We start from the raw sequence: 19578 nt of genomic DNA on the forward strand, positions 1-19578 counted from the left end.
ATCGAATGGGTACTAAATGATTGGAAATGAGGGGATACCATGCGTATTATTCATATAAAATCAATCTATTTATGAAGGTAAATAGTTATCATTCCTGTGTATAGTCACAAATGCCTCCTTTTTGCAGCCAATACTCGCGTTTCTTGTCTTATTCACGGTATGCTTTGTAATACTTGGAGTTGGTTGGTACCCACTATCATCACTTGAATCCTCAAAGTCCTGCTCAATTTCTTTCTTGCTAATATTATTATTAGTGACTTCTCTAACTGCAGAAGCATGCTGTTCGTCATCTTGCTCTTCAGAGCTGTGAATTCCCATAAGAAGTTCTGATTTTTGTATCTTGTCCTTCTGCTTTTCCTTTATCGAGGATTGCGATTTCTCATATATTTCATATAACCTTTTTTGTTCAGCATCCCTGTCAGATTCAGATGATGATATATCAGACTCGTCGTCATCGCTTGAACTATCTATAAACTCGTACTTCGACTTGGGCTTGTAATCAGTATCAGACCCAACACTTGTAGTCTCTGACTGAGAACCACTTGATAAAAGATCTTCCCGGCTTGCCTCCCCACTTGCGATTTGGAATGCATAGTTTTTAACTGCACCCCTTGCATCCACAAAATCTCTTGCCTTTCCCTTAAATTTAATAACATCTCCCAATATGGATTCGCCCAACCTCTGCTTGTATGTTGCATTATTCATTTCATAGCACTTGTTAACAAGCATTTCATATGCACCCCCAAATGATCTTTTAATATCTCTAAGATTGAATGTCCCGCGAGATATATTGTTTGTTGGATCTTGAGGGTCCTGAATAGCAAGGAAGAACGGATTTCGATTTAACAGGTTTTGATTGGACGTTTTCGGAATATATATCGGTTGCGTTTTGTTTTTAAATGCAATCGCAACATTGTCGTATCCAAAGTTGAATCCGTAAAGCTCGAAAAATTCAATTAATAGAACACCTAGATTATCCATAGGATCGATTGAACCGGTAACAATCCTTGGATGGAGTCTTAAAAATGAGTACACCAGACATATTATCGAGAATCCACCCAATCCACCAGTGTGAACTTCATTCAACCTTCTTACCGATAGAAATTGCTTTACTATCATGACAAGTTCTCGTAAACCGGGGGTGCTTTTAATCCATGATATTATAATTTGTGCAGCAGTTAGCCCATTATCCCTCTCAAATGATATGTCAATATGGTATCCTGTCTCAGGGTCAACAAATTTAATAATTGGCACTTTTGCTTTGGCAATCGTCTCGATTCGCTTTCCAAGCTTGTGAACTCTTAGATATGTTGAAAGTTTATAGAGACTTGCCCTGTTATCATACTTGTGACCTTTGGAAATAACAACTGTATCAATGTCTGAACCAGGAAGGTACAAATCTGTGGAATACGATCCAAAGCAGTGAAGTTCCGCATCTGGCCACAGACTCATAATTGCATCATTTAATCTCCGAACTACGCTATTTCTTGCCTCGATCTCCTTCTCAGAAGGTGAAATGTATTTGACAAAATCCTTAATCTCCATTGTAAGCCAATCTGAAACCTCCAGCTGTTTTGTGTGTTTGTTGCTCTTCAGCCAAGGATATTTTGGATTAACTGCTTTAATTGGAGAGTTGTTAATTCCTGAAACATTGATTCCTCTTTCAGATTCCTCGATATTTTCATTGTTCTTCTGCTCTTTAGCACCCTCTTCATCATCGGACGAAAAATCAAATGCAATAAAATCGGTATTTTCTTGCAATTGGTCATGCTGTTTCTCGTCTGATTTTTCGGAACCACTGCTGTTAGAAGAATCAGAATCAATCATTACAATTTCATCGTTCTTTCCCTGTGCAGGTTCAGAGTGGTTTTGAGCATCATCATCTGCTACCATATTAATTACCTCATCGCCATCATCATCTTCAATTATCACTGCTTTCTGCTGTTTTGGATCGCTATTAGAAATGTTGTTATCTGTTTCATCATCCACTAACTCTAATGCATTGAAAGAGTTCTTCCTTACCAGACTGTTATTCTGTTCATGGCTATTATTTTTATCTGCCCCAGTACTCCTGGCAATTTCTTCAAGTTCCTTGCGTTTCTCCCGTCTTGTTCTTCGATGCTTATGCTTATCAGCTTTGGACTTTTTCGGTAAATTTGGATATGCCGCACTATATGTTCTTTTCACTGCAGTAGTTGATCCTCCTTTTTTCATCTCAGACAAATTTGGTATTATTATCGAAAAAAAGCCAAATGTTTCCTTGTTTATTGTGGTTCTATAAAGTCGAGAACGATCTCATGGATTAAATGTCGTCTGGATGTGGCAAGTAATGGTTGTAGGTCTTTGTTCTTCCATACTGCATGTCTATTTACTTCCGGTGAAAATAAAATTTTCAGACTCCAACTATGTATTTTCCTTTGAATGTACGGGTGTCGTTTTATGTGACCGAGGGGCACTCACTGTCTTTATTTCCAGTAAAATGATACTTTTTTTTTTGCTCTTCATATGCTAGCTATATCAGCGTAGATTTTGCCTCCCGCCAATTCAGAAAGCTTCGATCGATTGTACATTACATATTAATATCAAAGTATATTTAGCATATATAATTTGTTGCAAACATACGGTAGCACACACTTTAATATGGCTGACAGATATTCGTTTTCCTTAACGACATTTTCCCCAAGCGGAAAGCTTAAGCAGATTGAGCATGCTTTAGCTGCAGTTAACCAGGGTGTCACTTCATTGGGTATAAAGGCAACAAATGGAATCATTCTTGCCACAGAGAGAAAGTCAAATTCAGTGTTAGTCAATTCAGATTTCACGGACAAAATAGTTAACATTACACCAGATATTGGAATGACATATTCAGGTATGGGTCCTGACTTCAGAGTTCTATCGGATAAATCAAGAAAAGTTGCACATACCAAATATAAGAGGATCTACAACGAGTACCCACCTACGAAGATTCTTGTTTCAGATATTGCACAGATCATGCAGGAAGCAACCCAGAGTCCCGGTGTGAGACCATATGGTGTTTCTCTTCTTGTTGGAGGATACGATGATAATAGTGGCTTTATGCTTTATCAAGTTGATCCCTCTGGTTCATACTTTCCATGGAAAGCCACTGCAATTGGTAGAGGATCGAATGCGGCCAAGACATTTTTAGAGAAGAGATGGAATGAAGAATTGGAGCTTGAGGATGCCATCCATATTGCACTTCTAACCTTAAAAGAATCCGTGGAAGGTGAGATGAATGGAAATACCGTCGAGATAAGTATCATCGGTAATGCAAACGACAATCTGTTGGGATATAAAGGTGTGTCCGGAGCTACTGGTCCAAGATTCAGGAATCTCTCACCACAAGAAATTAACGATAGACTAGATGCTTTATGAGAGATTTCATTCCAAGTATGAGCGTGCAAGCTGCTGTGTATAATGTTTGTTTATCCAATCAGGGTAATGAAGAGAAAAGAATTATAGATTGTACTTGTAGGTTGTTGCTACTCACAGATTAGTGTTACTCTGTACAGGATTGATAATAATTCAAAGTCGACAAGTAAAAAAAAATGCATGACATTAAAAATATAAAGGGATTGTTGGATTGAATGATGATCTGTTTCCTTGAATGATTCAGGGACGTAAAATGCATACTCACCCACTCTTTATAATCATACGATGGGGATATTTGATGCCGTTTAGTGCGATGGCCCTATTACGAGAAAAATGACCGCAAGAAAAAAAGTCAATTATTTAACTCTTTATCGTCCATAGCGTATTTCCTGTGGCTAAATAATTTCAATCTCGAATATTGAAGACGCTTTCTTTGCCATAAAGACAACACGAAGCACATCTTTCTTTTGGACGAATTTATAAATCACATCCAAGAAAGCAAAGTTTGGTTGTAGTTCAAGTGGAAAAAGCTAGAATCAAACTTATTTGTGTGGTTCCCATCTATTAGCATTGGCTTTATTATCAAAAATGAGTTCAACCCTGAAACAGGCTCAGGGTTTCATTGACTTTGTGAACGCATCACCTACACCTTATCATGTTGTCGAAAACGTTAAAAAGCAGCTTACAAGTGCAGGATTTGCTTGTATTTCTGAACGTCTTAGCTGGGCTGGTAAGTTGAAAAAAAATGGAAAATACTTTGTCACTAGAAACTCTTCTTCAATTATAGCATTTACTGTCGGTGGACAATATCGCCCTGGAAATGGCATTGCTATTGTTGGAGGTCATACAGACTCACCAACCCTAAGAGTGAAACCAACTTCGGACATCAAAAAAGATGGCTTTACTGAGGTTGGTGTTGAAACTTATGGTGGAGGAATTTGGCACACTTGGTTTGATAGAGATCTTTCACTTGCCGGAAGGGTCTTTGTCAGAAATTCTACAACTGGCAATTATGAGTACAAACTTTTGAAAATTGACCGGCCAATCTTGAGGATCCCCACCCTCGCCATTCATCTTGACAAGGAAAGAGGAAAGTTCGAATTTAATAAAGAAACACAATTAAGACCAGTTTTGGGAACAGATAATGAATCATTATCTTCAAAAGATGCAGAGGAAAATGATAAGAACTTTGAAGTTATCAAGTCAGTCATTCAAAGACACAACAAGAAACTAGTCAAGGTGATCTCGGAAGAATTAAATGTCAAACCTGAAGACATCGAGGATTTCGAGTTGGTCCTTTTTGATACGCAGAAGTCTTGTCTTGGGGGCCTGGAGAATGAATTTATCTTTTCACCAAGATTGGACAATCAGGTCACTTGTTATTCGGCCATTCAAGGCTTGATACAGTCTACGGAAAATCTCCAGTCAGAAACTGGCATTAGGTTGGTTTCACTCTTTGATCACGAGGAAATTGGCTCACAGAGTGCACAGGGTGCAGACTCATCTTTCTTACCTGACATCTTGCATAGATTGACAAGTTTAACATTTAATCCGACCTCAGATCTTTCATCCCAACTTTCCCCGGATCACTTCTTTAACTGCATGTCCAAATCATTTGTTATTTCATCTGATATGGCCCACGCTGTTCATCCAAACTACTCGGAGAATTACGAGGCATTGAACAGGCCAAAGTTGAACGCCGGACCTGTGTTTAAAATTAATGCTAACCAGAGATATGTTACAAACTCACCAGGTATTGTTTTAATGAAGAAAATTGCCTCCATTGGCAAAGTTCCAATGCAATTATTTGTCATTCGGAATGATTCACCATGCGGAAGTACCATTGGCCCAATGATTGCGGCAAAATTGGGTATAAGAACTTTGGATATTGGAAATCCTCAGTTGAGTATGCATTCTATTAGAGAAACATGTGGCTCAAAGGATATTGAGCAGTTGGTCAATTTATTCCGGACTTATTTTGAGAAGTACACCACAATTGAGTCCAAGATAATTGTTGACTAAATCACCGGAAGTTTATATAAGAGTAAATGGAAAAGTATATATATATATATGTGAATAAGTTGAAAAGATAATTGTACCATGCACCACGAAACTTTTGGAGGAGCCTCTTTTTTATTTATTTATTTTTTTATTTTTTTTTTTTTTCACGTACTATTCAAACTGAATTAGATTGCATTTCTTATTTTAAAGCATCGATCTCCACAGGCAGTTTGTCTATGATGCTAAGCACAAGATAATATAATATTGAATAACAGTCATGCAATTTTGGGTAAACTGGGTGGGCCTCATACTTTTTATCGCTGATGGTGTATTGGGCTCCACAGTAAATGTCTTTCCATCACTCCTATTATCATACGGCTTGATTCCCGGATTGAGAAGCTCGATAGATCATTCAAGTCAAATGCCATATCAAAAGGCGGAAGCAGAAACTATTATTGGAAGGGCCTTTGAGCAGTGTCTATCACATGCATATATAATAGCAGATATACCGGGTTTAGTACTTTCTGACTTTGCACATTTTGAGGCATTTCAAACTTTAAGAAAGCAGGCTGCTGCTGCGAGTACTATAATTAGTATGCCCAACGTTCTAACTGATGATCTTGGAAATACACTTGATATGGATAAGATTGAAAATATTTTGAAAGTGAACTGCGACGTGAAGGTAATGGATGTCAAAGGAAACGACAAGAATAGTATGGAGAAATATATTGACACGCAAAGAAGGTTGATAAGAATCAGTTTTCCTGCATTGAACAGCAACTCCACTCTGGATGCCAGATTAGCAAGACTTAAAGAGTATGATGAGGTGATTAAGGAGGTCTTCAGAATATTGCCAACGCCTAATATCGTAACGCTTTTTACAACTAATACATCTACCACAGTTGATTTGGATGAAATATCAAACACAGAAAATGTCATCGAGGAGAGTGAAATACCAGAGAGTCCTAAGATGATTAGCTTATCAATTCAGAAGAAAATGAAACAGTCTAAGCGGATGATTTTTCCGGATATTACAATATTCGACAAAAGTCGTTATTACGATTATGAAAGAAACAGCAATACGAACCAGGATGTGTATGTGAGGAAGAAAACACCTAAAAATGATAAATCATGGTTATCTCGGAAAAAGAAGGTTATTAAGAAGAAGTCATCGTTGTATAGATTTGGAGAAGATGATAAAGAATTATCATCTGTATTTATCAATGTTAAGTTCATTCATGATAATGCATTGTTGATATTTTGCGTGATCTCAGTTTTGGGCCTTATCATATTTGGAGATGTGATTAGAATTGCGTTGGGATTCGTTACAGGTGCTTTGTCAAAACACACGAAATCAGAAAGCAAATCAACAGGAAAACGCGAAAAGCAAGATTAAATATCAGTATAGAGGCCATCTTGTTTATAATGCAATGATTTTAATTGGTGTGTGTATTATAGAGAAACCAGTAGTATGACTTATCGTTTGAATATTTTGCTAAACCTCGGTGCGATGCTCTCTCCTTTTATTTTATTTTTTTTTCAGTGTGTTATTCTATTCCTTTTTCCTTATCTTTTCTACTTCAGGGCATGTTACATCAATCTTTACTACTCTTTACAGTAGCCTTTTTTATCCGAATCAAGCATTAATACCAACATGTTTACCAATACTTTGCACATTCAATTACAACACCGTTTGCGTTCTCTAGTACCTAGGGCATTTTCCTCGGTGGCTCAATTTACAAAAGTCTCAGATGAAGTGAGGCAAGCTGTTGCAGAGAATAAGCCAGTGGTGGCTTTAGAAAGTACAATTATCACCCATGGGCTTCCTTATCCTGCTAATGTACAAATGGCTATCAACGTGGAAGCAGTGGTGAGGAAGTGTAATGCTGTTCCGGCCACAATTGGCTTTGTGCGAGGTCGGCCGACAGTTGGTCTCAGTTTGGAGGAAATCGAACATTTGGCAGATATAAAGCGTCCAAAATACAAGATTTCACGTAGGGACATTCCAGTGATAATGAGTGGTGGTTTAAGTGGCGGAACGACAATTGCTGCTACTATGATTCTAGCACATCAACAAGGAATTGATATTATGGCTACAGGTGGCTTAGGTGGAGTTTCCAGGCCGCATAACTTAATGGATGTCAGTGCTGATTTGGATGAATTGTCCAAAACTCCGGTTGGCGTCATTTGCTCAGGTCCGAAATCGATTTTGGATGTTCAACGAACCATGGAGTATCTAGAGACCAAGGGTGTACCTGTTTTCACATTTGACGATGGGGGATTTCCGAATGCATCGGGTCATCATGTTTTAAATGTACCTGGCTTTTACACTAGAGACTCCGGGGTACCATCGCCATTCAGTTTTGCAAGGCATTCCGATGCTGCCAGTGTTATATATAACGGAAAATATGGGATGAACTTGAACAATGGATACGTGTTTTGCATTCCAGCTCCTTCAGACATCGCAATGCCAAAGGAAATTATCGAAAAGGTGATAGAGTCTGCTCTTGCTGAGGCAAACGAGATGGGTGTCCGAGGAAAAGACCTCACGCCTTTTCTTTTGGGAAGGATCAACAGTATGACAAATGGGGCAAGTGTGAAATGTAACGTTGCCTTTGTGAAGAACAATGCGGCCTTTGCATCTAGTGTCGCAGCAAATTTATGCAAGTTGAAAAGTGATGCAGGGTTGAAAGTTTCCTCTGCAGATAAGAACTTCGTATCAAATACTAATGCGGCAACGAAAAATACAAGTAGTAGTCCCAAGAATGTTACCAAAGATCATGAAGATACTAATCTCGGTATCTCGTCTGTTGCGGTTATTGGATCCGTTGCCATGGATTCAACAAGTTCAATTGGCATGAACACCAGTGTAGTGATGGGTGACTCTAACCCTGGTAAAACGGTCCATTCTATTGGAGGAGTTGGCTTCAATGTGGCATTAGCCTGTTCATCAAGTACCAGACAGAAAACCAAGGCATCTCCATTATTCATCTCTGCCATAAATGGTGAGGACTTAACTGGCTCTTCCATTCTCAAAAGAATTGGGAAGTTAGGAATTTCTGCTGAAGGTTTACAGAATCTTAAAGACCAGAATACGGCAGAGTATACATCTGTTCACGATGAGACGGGAAAATTAATAGTTGCCTGTGCAGATATGGACATTATAGAGCATCTCTCCGAGAAGGCAACCATAGAAAAGTTACAAGAGCACAAACCATCACATATTCTTATGGATTCTAATATCCCGGTGAAATTGATGAACTCAGTTTTAAAATACTCTAAGGATAACTCAGCAAAGCTTATATATGAACCTACATCCGCGGTCAAAGCATACAAATTAGGCCAGGCCGCTGTTCATAGTTATCCTGATAATGAGATTACCATGATCACCCCCACTATAAATGAGTTAAATACAGTGTTTGAGTCCTTCCACGAAAATGCAAAATTCCAGGATCTCGATACCTGGTTTCCTGTGATTGATTCGCTTAAGATTGATAAACTTAGGGATAAGCTAGAAAGGTGTACTGCGAAGCTGCCTTATTTACAGCACTATATTGAAAATGGTCTGTTTCAAGAAGCCTTTCGGATTCTTCCATACGCACCAAACATGTTCATTAAAGATGGGGCTAATGGTGTTTTTTGCATTCATTTAACTGATGACATCTCGATGGCTGCCAAAATTGTTGATCCTTACAGCTTTAGCTTTAAGGACGGAAGAAAGACTGAAGCCGTCTTCACTATAGTACAGGAAGGAGCCCAAGGTCTTGGAATTGTCATTCAACATTTTCCAGGCTATGACATTTCACCAAATGAAATAAAAAGTGTTACTGGAGCAGGAGATTCAATGGTTGGATACCTGCTTTCGGAACTGGCTGCTAACGATAATTCTCCAAAACGCTTTCTTTTAAATCAGTTGGAAAATTCCAAAAGAGAGAAGTTAATAATGGATTCGCAGAAGGTGGCCTGCTTAAGTTTGATGTCAGATAATGCAGTTGACCCTATTGCTATCAGGAAATTTATCCAAGAAGGGGAACCTGATCTCGATTAAAGCTAGAATGGTATTTTTAATATTAACATGCGTACATTTTTCATGAAAATTCCTCGTCCAATAATTTCCATATTTCCTCTGCAAAATGTTGAATTGCCGAATATTGTCATACATTTATTCGTAAACGAATAGTTTTGCATCGCTATGCGTTTGTCATCACTTAGCTTCCGAGATATCCGCAAATATACACATTATGTAACGTTGAGAATGGCTGATAAGAGGATTGAATGTGATAGAGTAGGATATCCTAATTCTAAAGAAATAACCACATTTGTCTATGTGGATCGCCAGCAAGATGTATTAATTACAATATCTATGATGTGTCCCGCTAATAATAACGAGTCCTAATATATTATGCTTCGTTTTACGTGCCTTTGCAATCTGCCAGTTAGTTTAATCAATAAAGTTGTGCTTGCATACACTAAGATTAAAAATAAAAGCTGGAATTCGGCCCCTCCGTATATAAATTCATGGTTTAATAATTAATCCTCGGTTTAAATTTAAGCCGTTTATTTCAAGCAATCGATCGTCCTCTGGGAGAATAGCACATGTTTCGTATCGTTTAGTTGGGCATATCGCAGCAAATTTTTTTTTTTTTTTTTTTTTTTTTTGTCCGCACGACCCCATCTCAGCACAACAAACCGAAGATCCAGCAAGTTCCGCTTTAAGCTCCACAGTGCGTTAGAGCCGGTACGAAGTGTCTTGATGCGGGATCTAGCATGATATTCAATCGGGAAGATTTTATGGCTTTTTTTTTTTCAGTTTCCATTTTTTTTTCTCCTCCGTCTCCGTCCTCTTTCTCGTTTCCACTCGTATCTCTTACTCTCCGTATCGCGGCCAGTTTATAAATAACTACAACTCGAAAAGTTGCTTTTCCGTATTGGTTTTTATAACCCGAGAGGCTGTACGTTAAATGTCATATTCTGGTCACAACTTTTGCGATTGTTACCTTAGTAACTTAAAAGCAGCTTAATTAGAAAATATCCGCTCGGAGCTCAGACCAAGTATTTTTTTGTTAAATCGAACCGTGGGACTATATCGCTCTTTTTGCCGTTATCTATTTTCACCAATTGTTCATTTTGAGTATTAAATTTAAGCCTATACCGTGTGGATAATCAAATATGACTACGGAAGAATGGGAAGTCGCTCCAGGGCACGTGGAAACACTTACCGAAGAGCAGGAAAAAAAGCTTAAACTTGTTTGGACTTATTTGCTTACTTTCTTTGGTTACAAACTAGCTTTACCTGAGCCTCGTGCAATATCCAGGCGCTCAACAACAAACTCCGTTCTAAGTGCAAAAACGGAAAGTTCGACCAAAAGTAAGGGCTTGTTCGGCAGATTCAGAAAATCACATAAAAAGACAGAGTCCATTGAAAAATTGGAACGCGTTATATCGCATCCTTCTACAGATGTATCATCGAAAGAAGATGCCGGAGGTAGAATACATTACGCATTTAAAGGTTTAAATAGTGATGATATGAAAAAGGCATTTTGGGGTTTCCTTCGTCAGGACACTCCCGACAATCTTGTCCTCCGATTTGTTAGAGCAAGGAAATGGGATGTTGACAAGTCGTTGGTGATGATGACAGATACCATGAAATGGAGATGCTATGAAGGAAAGCCTGACAAGATTCTATGTTCCGGAGAACTCGGATGTGTTGAAAATGATAAGCCTGGTGTCATTTATCAGTTCCAGCTTGGAAAATGTATTATACATGGACATGATCGTAAGGGAAGACCAATTGCGATGGTTAGAGCTCGTAAGCATCATTCCTCGGACCAGACGCCGGAAGAAGTCGAGATTTATACAATGTTGATCATAGAGTATGCAAGGCTTATGTTGAATGAGCCAATTGACACTTGCGATATTCTTTTCAATCTTTCCAAAATGACAATGGCCAACATGGACTGGGGTGCAGTTAGTTACATAGTTAGATGCTTTGAATCGCATTATCCCGAGTCTCTTGGAATCTTATTTGTTCATAAGGCACCCTGGATATTCAGTGGAATCTGGAAGATCGTGAAAACCTGGCTAGATCCCGTTGTCGCTTCAAAAATCGTTTTCACAAACAGTGATAAGGATTTGGAGAAGTATATAGAGCGTGACAACATTCCAAAGGAAGTTGGAGGAGATGATGATTACGAATGGCATTATTTGGACCCTACACCTTCAGAAAATGGTCACTTGTACAACGACCAGGAAAAGAAGAAAGCTTTGGAGGATGAGCGTAAAGAACTTACCGATAGCTTTATTGACAAAACCATTGAGTGGATTGAAGCACCTGATGATCAGGTTACTGCTACACTCTTAAAGGAGAGAATTCAGATAGGGAGAGCTTTGGCTAAGAATTACAGGAAGCTTGATGGTTATATTAGAAACAGAAGTTTCTATGATCGTACTGGAGCTCTTAACGTGGAATCGCCAACTAGTTGACCGTCGTTACTGCCGATTCTAGGAAGGTTTTGTTTACCCGGGTAGGCTTAAATGCAATAATAATAATAATAACATAAAACGTAAGTATTAGACGTTTTTGGTCTAGTGCCAATGTAAGTAAAATAAGGTAAATGTGATAGACAGCGGATAAATATAGAATAAAACGTCGCAAAGAAAAAAAAAGCATCAATTGATAGAACCTGCAAGTGAATTTTCAGTCTCATCTCTGCACCGCTTAAGAAATGGAATTAATTCGGTACCACCTGTACCCCTTAATTCGCTAGATTTTTGGAACTTAGCATTAGCCAATCCAATCTTTGGAGTTTTAGAATTTGGCAATGTACACTTTTGTGCATTTCTTGCCTGAATAATAATGTATCTTGTAACAAGTTGGATGTGACCATCTCTAAATTGTTTCATCATGGTCACCGCGGAATTGTATGCACGTAATAATTCTGGGCAAGTTTCCGCATTATTTAAAGCATAGTCCCTAAGCAAATTCACCTTGGAAAGATGATTTAAGAAATCCCTGTGTTTCCTAGGCATATATTTTTTCATTTCATTAGAAAAGGAATCGTTTTCCTTACTTTTATGTCCACCACAACATGGCTTGTGTTTAATGTTGAGAATAAGATCCAATGTTTGAATTAAAGAAGATTGGGCATTTGATCCTCCCGAATAGACCCTCAATATTTTGGAGGAGTCACCGTAGTAAACACCTTCCAATCCTGCATTTTTCATATTTTTCCAACCAGCCAGGAATGGTCTTAACTTCGTATAGAAAAATGAAGGATCACAATGTTCATGCATTCTCGTAAGCAATTTTTTTAAAACCTCAATTTGTTTTGTTAGGGTGTTGATGTTCTGGATGACTTTTCTAGGATTGTCCTTACGCGCATATTCGATTGCTTTTAATCCGGTCGTAATGCATGGGGCACCAACATACTCAAAGTAAATACTGAGTAGATAAAACCAGCACTCATTTGACGAGCCGGTAAAAGTATTTAATATCTCAATATTTCCAGGCTCGAATGATGATATTGTCTGAGGGTGTTTAGAATTGACAAATTTCCAGTTCCAAAGTATTAGCCCAGAGTATGAGGCAATGGGCAATAATCCTAAATAATCAGAAACCTCTACCCATGGCTTTGCCAATTGTGTTGGTAGCCGATTCACATAAGCTTCATCAGCCCAGATATATGCATGAGCAATATATCCCAAAACTGAATACGCCCTCCTATACGCTCTATCATCTTTTAATCGGTCACAAGAGAGTAATGGCATTTTATTCACTGACAAACGAAATTCTCGTTGTTTCAATAGTTCAACAATATTGCTAACCAAATTCTCCCATAAATCAAAATAGGATGGTAACCTTTCAAGTGGCTGTCGTTCTGGAAGAAATCCGGTTACAGGTGAAATATCATAGCTGTTCAAATCTGGAAGAGGATAAAGGCTGAGTGATGGCATTCTCTTTTTTTTCTCCTTGAAGGAACAAAATCAGCAGATCCTTAGCTTAGACTTAATATCAACCAATTATAATCAGTATTTGAAGATAAAATGGTCGTTTGCTTGTAAAGTCGTACTATAAATCGGAATAAATTTGAAAGTACAAAAAAAAGGATTGGAAAACGCTGGAAAATGGGAAAAAAAAGGAGTGGACGCAAGTAATCCTTAATTCAAAGAAAAAGTTAGTTTTCGCGGTACTTTGAGTGTCGCTCTCATTGAAGAAACTTAATTCGTCGCAAAAAAATTTTCCTGTGTGGTCCCAACTACTCCATTACTGCAAAAGGAAGCGTAACGAAGTCTAAGAATAATAAATACATGATTAGCCAGAAATGCATTGACTTATAAGAAAGAGGTCGAGAATTACCCCATTCCAAAATTCAACAATATGTTTACTTTCCTTGATCATTCAAAAAGCACTACTTTTGTTTCTTGTTTTTGATGGGGAAGCATTCAAAGGATTGTTTTTATTTCTTTATATGCATTTGTGTACAAGTCAATTGGGGCCACAATTTTACTGACAGTGATCAGTAATCCTATATATTCGATACACCAGCAACTGAAAACACCCACATATATTGTAATGTGTGAATATTGCCCTTGGGTTTTTGAATTAGGGTAGATATCCCTTCAGTTCGTAGTTATAACTTTTTGGTTTTCCATTAATAAATCAGTATGCTTTCCTTGAAAGATGTGTCATCTTCCTTTTTGATTGCTCTGAAAGAAAAAATTTAGTGTAAGAGTTTTGATTAAATATCGTGTTGACCAATTAATTATTTTACTGAGTTGGCCGTATTCGGCAGCTCGCGCGCTAAATAAAGGATTTTTTATGAGCAATTATATATTCAAGTAAATTTCCACTTTCTTCATAGTTTTTAATATATATTTCTAAACTATGTTTGTATGAATGTATGAAAAGAATATTTTAAGAAAAAAAGTGTCAAAATTAATAAAATATAAAAGGAAAGAGGATTCTTTGAATTGCGAAGAAGAGGTTTATTGAGTAATCTATTATTTTAATTTATTTAGTCTTTTTTTATTTGTCTGACTTAAAGGTAAGTTGTCATGCTTTAATCATTTGAGAAAATATCATTTTTGAGTTTTTCTGTTAGTAAAAAACATACGATTTATTTTACTTAGGAAATATTTGAAAGCATGAAAATGTATGCTTTATTTTCTACAACTCTCCAATTTGTCATTTCCCACATTTAAGAGTCACGTGATCGAACGTTTGCCTTCCACCAAATAATAAATAACGCAAAAATAAAAGTATATCATTTTTCAACAATATGTGTTTACTGCAAAGCCTCGATTTAAACCTGAGTATGGAAGATACTCCCGGATAGATGAATTTGGAAGTCATCGATGAGTAGAGGACCAGGTTTGTTATTTCCGTGTAAGGATGTAAAATAGGGCAACTCGAAGTTACGTAAACCTTTCGCACTAACTGATAAAAAAAAAGCATTCAATTCAAGAAAGTTTCCCCCTCACTAGGCATCAAATCTTTTCAGGTACCAAGGTTTTCCTCAAGAGAAGACAAAGTTTTGTTATGTCTGATTCAGAAGATTCAGGGCCCGATCAGGAGCAGATTCAAAGACTTACGGCTCCTGAACCATCGAAAGAAGAGTTCTTTACAGAGTCACAATTGATATCAGGATGTCAAGTATACGCAGAGAAAAACGGGAAATACATTTTGGCAGAGGTTCTAGGGAGCCAGCTGAAGCATGAGAGAATGCTATATTATGTTCATTATGTGCTGTACAACAAGAGATTGGATGAACTAATACCATTCAAGAAAATCGATACTCATCGACCGTTGTATATGCCGAAACCACAGGAGAAACAGGATAAAAAGCACAAAAAGAAGAAACAAAAGAAGAAAAAAAGTACTAAAGATACAGATAATGATAAGGGTCAGTCTTTGGAGGATGATGAAGTTGACCTAGACCACCTTAACGTCCAGGGTATAGTAAGGAAAGAGGATCAACTGAGTAGAGCAGATGCTATTAAAAGACTTCGTACTAGTGGCTCGATGATTCAAGGAGATGTTCATGTAACGGCAAGGATGAGAAATTTCAGTAAAGTCTTTATAGGGAAGCATGAAGTTGAACCATGGTATTTCTCCCCATATCCAGTGGAATTCACCGAGAAGGGAATTCTCTACATAGACGATTTCACATTAAACTTCTTTGGGTCTAAGAAACAGTTTGAGCGCTTCAGATCGAAGTCAACTTTGAGACATCCTCCGGGAAATGAAATTTACAGGGATGACTACGTTTCGTTCTTTGAAATAGATGGGAAGAAACAGACAACATGGTGCAGAAATCTTTGTTTGATGTCCAAGCTTTTCTTGGACCATAAGACTGTTTACTATGATGTTGACCCATTTCTTTTCTACTGTATGACAAGAAGGGATGAGTACGGATATCATCTAGTGGGGTACTTTTCCAAGGAAAAAGAGAGTGCCGATGGTTACAATGTTGCCTGTATTTTGACTCTTCCGATGTATCAGAGACATGGATATGGTAAGTTGTTGATTCAATTTTCGTACGAACTTTCCAAAATGGAGGGAAAAGTCGGGTCACCGGAAAAACCTCTTTCCGATCTTGGTTTACTTTCGTATAGAGCCTATTGGACAGAGACGATATCTAGGCTGCTTATTGAGAACCACGTTTCGGAGATTAGTATAGACGAGATCTCACAAATGACGTCAATGACAACAACAGATATCTTACACACTCTACAGATCTTGAACATGCTAAAATATTACAAGGGGCAGCATATAATATGCCTAAGCGATCAGGTCATAAATACATATAACAGGCTACGGAAGAAGAAGAGACACACAATAGATGCCTCGAAACTAGTTTGGAAACCTCCTGTTTTTACTGCTGCGCAGTTAAGATTTGGATGGTAGCAATTTACTGTATATTTTAATCATATCAATAAAAGAAAGTAGGTAAAAGAAAAGAGTCGAGATTATTAGTCAGAGAAACTGTCCGAATGTTTATAAAGTGAATACTAGTGACAATTCTACTGGGCAATTGAATGCGCCTGATGCTTATTACGTTCTGCAAGACTTGCAGCAGCTGCACTTGGAATCTTTATACCACAAAAATCACCCCATGTTGAGTGTATTTCATGTGTGTGAACACATTCCTCTTCAGAGTGTGGAGGCACTCCATCTGGGCATGGAAGTATTGTACCGAAGAAAAAGTGTTGAACAACAGGTAATTTCGACAGAACCTCGGCCTTGTACATTTTTATCATACCTTCCTCGATTTTCTTCCATGTCTTGACTCCACTTATGTCATCAAGCATCGGGGAGCTTTCTCTCAAAGAAACGGCACCTGTCTTAGTCTTGTTGATGAAATCAACACAACTAAAGTATAGATACTTGTCCTTAAACTCCGCAACATAATCCTTATTGTGAATGCTCAAAGGTCTTGGCCTTCTAAATGGGGAAAGTTGTGCTGCTCCGAAAAGAAATGGGAGAAAATGGAAATCATCCAAACCCCAAACTCCGTGAGATCCCGCGGGTTCAAGCCAATATTTCAGTTCCAATGCTCTCATTGTCTTCATATATCTTGCAAATAATTTCAATACTATGGACTTGTCATAATCTCTGGATTGGAAGTAGGAAAGATGATCAAGAGAGTATAAAAAGCAAAGGAAGTTAAGTTCATGTCCTGAACCATAATCGATTCTTTCCCGATCACCGAATGAATTGATTAAATACACTCGAAGTTCAGTTGCGTAATCATTGTTCGAATCATAATGTAGCTGCAAGTGCTCATGTATCAAATCTGTTGCTTTCTCTCTCAATTCATCGAAGAAATCTTTGAATTCAACTTTACCAAATCGGCTTGTAGTCTCTGTTTTAATAGGATGGGCCTCTGAAATTTGATCGATCTCATCAAACAACTTTAAGACGCCATCTATTTTACTATCGACAGGTATGCTTTTGTCTGTAAGTTCTAAACCATGGACTGAGGTTGCAAGTCGAATGACAAAGTTCAAAATATTGCCAAAAGTTTCGGACTTTTCAAATTTGTCTAAATCCGCCTCCGTTCTTAGACGTTTAACTGGCTCTATATACTGTTCAACCATTTGATAAATGCAAATTAGCTCGTGTGTTTAAATTATTCAGCAATAAAGGATACATGAAAACTTTTGAAAGCGTTTGTTTGCATAAGCAAACACCTGACATGCCAAGATTATATAAAACATTTATTCTATCGCTATTGTTTCACTTTTTTTTTTTTTTTTTTTTTTCGTTTTGAAGACGGCTGCCGATACTAAAAATACCAAATTTATCGCTATCTACAGAGCGTCACGTCACCACTCCAATAAAATACAAAATTGTTATCATTCGAAAATACTTGCTTTTAGTATTCTCAAGACTATATAATTTTTAAAAACAAACTAAAACAAAATCAGATGAATATATGAGGCACACCCCAACTCTAATTTTCCACTACGGTTGGTCATCAGTCCTCCTTTTGCTCAAGATCCTCATTTTTTTCCTGATAGACAGGAACAGCATCATCAACATCGAGAGCATCCTCTGGTGATAGGTTGGAGCAAGGACCATGGAAATATTTGTACTTATACACGTAGTAGTAGACGGCAGACAAAAGCCAGACACCACAAGAAATGGCACATGTATAGTTCATGGTATCTTTGGTAACACCAATAGAGGATGGGAACATACAAATGCAGATAATGAACAAACCCCACAAACAAGTAATCCAGGAATTAACCTGGGACCACAGGTGGCCCAAATAGAAAGCACCTGGGTTAAAGCGACGTTTACCGGATGTTAAACGGAGGAAAATAGGTGTGCACCAGGCCAAATAATTTCCGGAAACACCAAGTGAGAAAAGTGCATTAGATGCAGCAGAACCAGCTAGACAAAGACATCCGAGGATTAATCCAACACTGGAGGCAAAGAAAACAGCTCTAATTGGAACTTTCAATCTTTTATCAACGACCTTGACAAAGCTGGCAAATGGAAGACCATTGTCACGTGCAAAAGCCCACACTTGACGAGAAAGGGCAGTGAGAATGGAAGAGCCCATGAGCCATTGACAAACAGACATTAAAGACATCAATGCGATGGCCCATTTACGTCCCAAAGAGTCGTAAATGATCTGTGCCATTGGGAATCCAGTATCGGTATTGAGGATCGATTCAATCTGATCCTTCTTAATGCAAGCATTCGTACAGAGGATGATGAAAAAGCCAACTACACCACAGAAGGAGATGGAACCGGTGATACCGATGGGAACACCAAACGAGGCATTACGGGCCTCCTCGGACATATGGACACACGAGTCAAATGCTCCGATAGTCCACACTGCAGTCATCATGGATAATACAAACTGGAACCCTATGGGCCAATTGGAGTAATTCTGAACTTCAACAAAGATGGTTTTAGCACTGTTGAAATGGTGAAGATTCTTGGATGTTCCCACAGGCAACGCTATAAGGTAGATGACAATCAAACCTGTGTTGGCAATAGCAGAGACGGTTTGGAGCCAGGCAACATGCTTTGAAGAAAGGCAAGTACATATGGCTTGGGCCAGGACACATGCTGCAAAGACGCCATAAATTTTACCTCTAGTGATGTCGAAGTCACCATCCTTGGTGAGGTAAACAGCAGCAAGGATCTCCTCCGAATTTCCGTAAGCAATAGACACCAATCCTGCACACAAGGCCATGGAGTTGGAAAGACCAATAACGAAAGAGATGGGGACTCTGTAGTTTTCTGGTGCATAGTAGAAAGTCCAGTAATACAAACCACCAGAAGTAGGAATGGCAGAGGCTAGCTCTGACATCGAAATACCAACAGAGAGAATGAAGATTGACGAAACAAACCAAGACCACAAGAATCCAGCGGGACCAGCCGTGTATCCTGTACCTGTCAAAGACGAAATTGAGGGAAGCAAGCCCATAATAGAATAGGCAATACCAAACTCTTGCCAAGTAGAGAACGTTCTTTTCAACTCCTGTTTGTATCCAATCTCGGCAAGTAACTTTTCATCTCCCACGACATTTTTGGCATTGATATTTCGGATTACAGACTGTGTTGACTTGATGGCAGATATTCGTGTCCTAATAGGACTTCTGATCGATTCAATAGGATTCAATGGCATTTTGTGACTATGTGATGGTGGTGACACTTCAAAGAAGATT

At 38.2% G+C, this 19578-nt stretch overlaps 10 protein-coding genes across 10 annotated transcripts; 6 read left to right on the forward strand and 4 right to left on the reverse strand.

Moving 5' to 3' along the window:
- Positions 1–69: 69 nt before the first annotated feature.
- On the reverse strand, positions 70–2214 carry BRETT_001216 (uncharacterized protein; the record flags this gene model as incomplete). The annotated part of the gene is made up of 1 exon (XM_041279771.1): positions 70–2214. One exon carries the CDS (start codon positions 2212–2214, stop codon positions 70–72), a length of 2145 nt encoding a protein of 714 aa, XP_041137985.1.
- Positions 2215–2640: 426 nt separating this feature from the next.
- PRE8 (Proteasome subunit alpha type-2) lies at positions 2641–3393 on the forward strand (the record flags this gene model as incomplete). Its single annotated transcript, XM_041279772.1, has 1 exon — positions 2641–3393. The coding sequence occupies one exon, from the start codon at positions 2641–2643 to the stop codon at positions 3391–3393; it is 753 nt and encodes a 250-aa protein (XP_041137986.1).
- Positions 3394–3978: 585 nt separating this feature from the next.
- On the forward strand, positions 3979–5412 carry BRETT_001218 (uncharacterized protein; the record flags this gene model as incomplete). Its single annotated transcript, XM_041279773.1, has 1 exon — positions 3979–5412. One exon carries the CDS (start codon positions 3979–3981, stop codon positions 5410–5412), a length of 1434 nt encoding a protein of 477 aa, XP_041137987.1.
- A 256-nt stretch (positions 5413–5668) lies between these two features.
- BRETT_001219 (uncharacterized protein) lies at positions 5669–6787 on the forward strand (the record flags this gene model as incomplete). The annotated part of the gene is made up of 1 exon (XM_041279774.1): positions 5669–6787. One exon carries the CDS (start codon positions 5669–5671, stop codon positions 6785–6787), a length of 1119 nt encoding a protein of 372 aa, XP_041137988.1.
- A 258-nt stretch (positions 6788–7045) lies between these two features.
- Positions 7046–9439, forward strand: BRETT_001220 (uncharacterized protein; the record flags this gene model as incomplete). Its single annotated transcript, XM_041279775.1, has 1 exon — positions 7046–9439. One exon carries the CDS (start codon positions 7046–7048, stop codon positions 9437–9439), a length of 2394 nt encoding a protein of 797 aa, XP_041137989.1.
- Positions 9440–10560: 1121 nt separating this feature from the next.
- BRETT_001221 (uncharacterized protein) lies at positions 10561–11874 on the forward strand (the record flags this gene model as incomplete). The annotated part of the gene is made up of 1 exon (XM_041279776.1): positions 10561–11874. The coding sequence occupies one exon, from the start codon at positions 10561–10563 to the stop codon at positions 11872–11874; it is 1314 nt and encodes a 437-aa protein (XP_041137990.1).
- A 186-nt stretch (positions 11875–12060) lies between these two features.
- BRETT_001222 (uncharacterized protein) lies at positions 12061–13344 on the reverse strand (the record flags this gene model as incomplete). The annotated part of the gene is made up of 1 exon (XM_041279777.1): positions 12061–13344. One exon carries the CDS (start codon positions 13342–13344, stop codon positions 12061–12063), a length of 1284 nt encoding a protein of 427 aa, XP_041137991.1.
- Positions 13345–14929: 1585 nt separating this feature from the next.
- Positions 14930–16297, forward strand: ESA1 (Histone acetyltransferase; the record flags this gene model as incomplete). Its single annotated transcript, XM_041279778.1, has 1 exon — positions 14930–16297. One exon carries the CDS (start codon positions 14930–14932, stop codon positions 16295–16297), a length of 1368 nt encoding a protein of 455 aa, XP_041137992.1.
- A 116-nt stretch (positions 16298–16413) lies between these two features.
- Positions 16414–17490, reverse strand: BRETT_001224 (uncharacterized protein; the record flags this gene model as incomplete). The annotated part of the gene is made up of 1 exon (XM_041279779.1): positions 16414–17490. The coding sequence occupies one exon, from the start codon at positions 17488–17490 to the stop codon at positions 16414–16416; it is 1077 nt and encodes a 358-aa protein (XP_041137993.1).
- A 380-nt stretch (positions 17491–17870) lies between these two features.
- BRETT_001225 (uncharacterized protein) lies at positions 17871–19538 on the reverse strand (the record flags this gene model as incomplete). The annotated part of the gene is made up of 1 exon (XM_041279780.1): positions 17871–19538. One exon carries the CDS (start codon positions 19536–19538, stop codon positions 17871–17873), a length of 1668 nt encoding a protein of 555 aa, XP_041137994.1.
- Between the last annotated feature and the right edge of the window lie 40 nt (positions 19539–19578).

Source organism: Brettanomyces bruxellensis, chromosome 8 (genome assembly GCF_011074885.1).
Source record: "Brettanomyces bruxellensis chromosome 8, complete sequence".
In the NCBI taxonomy this organism is placed as follows: domain Eukaryota; kingdom Fungi; phylum Ascomycota; class Pichiomycetes; order Pichiales; family Pichiaceae; genus Brettanomyces; species Brettanomyces bruxellensis.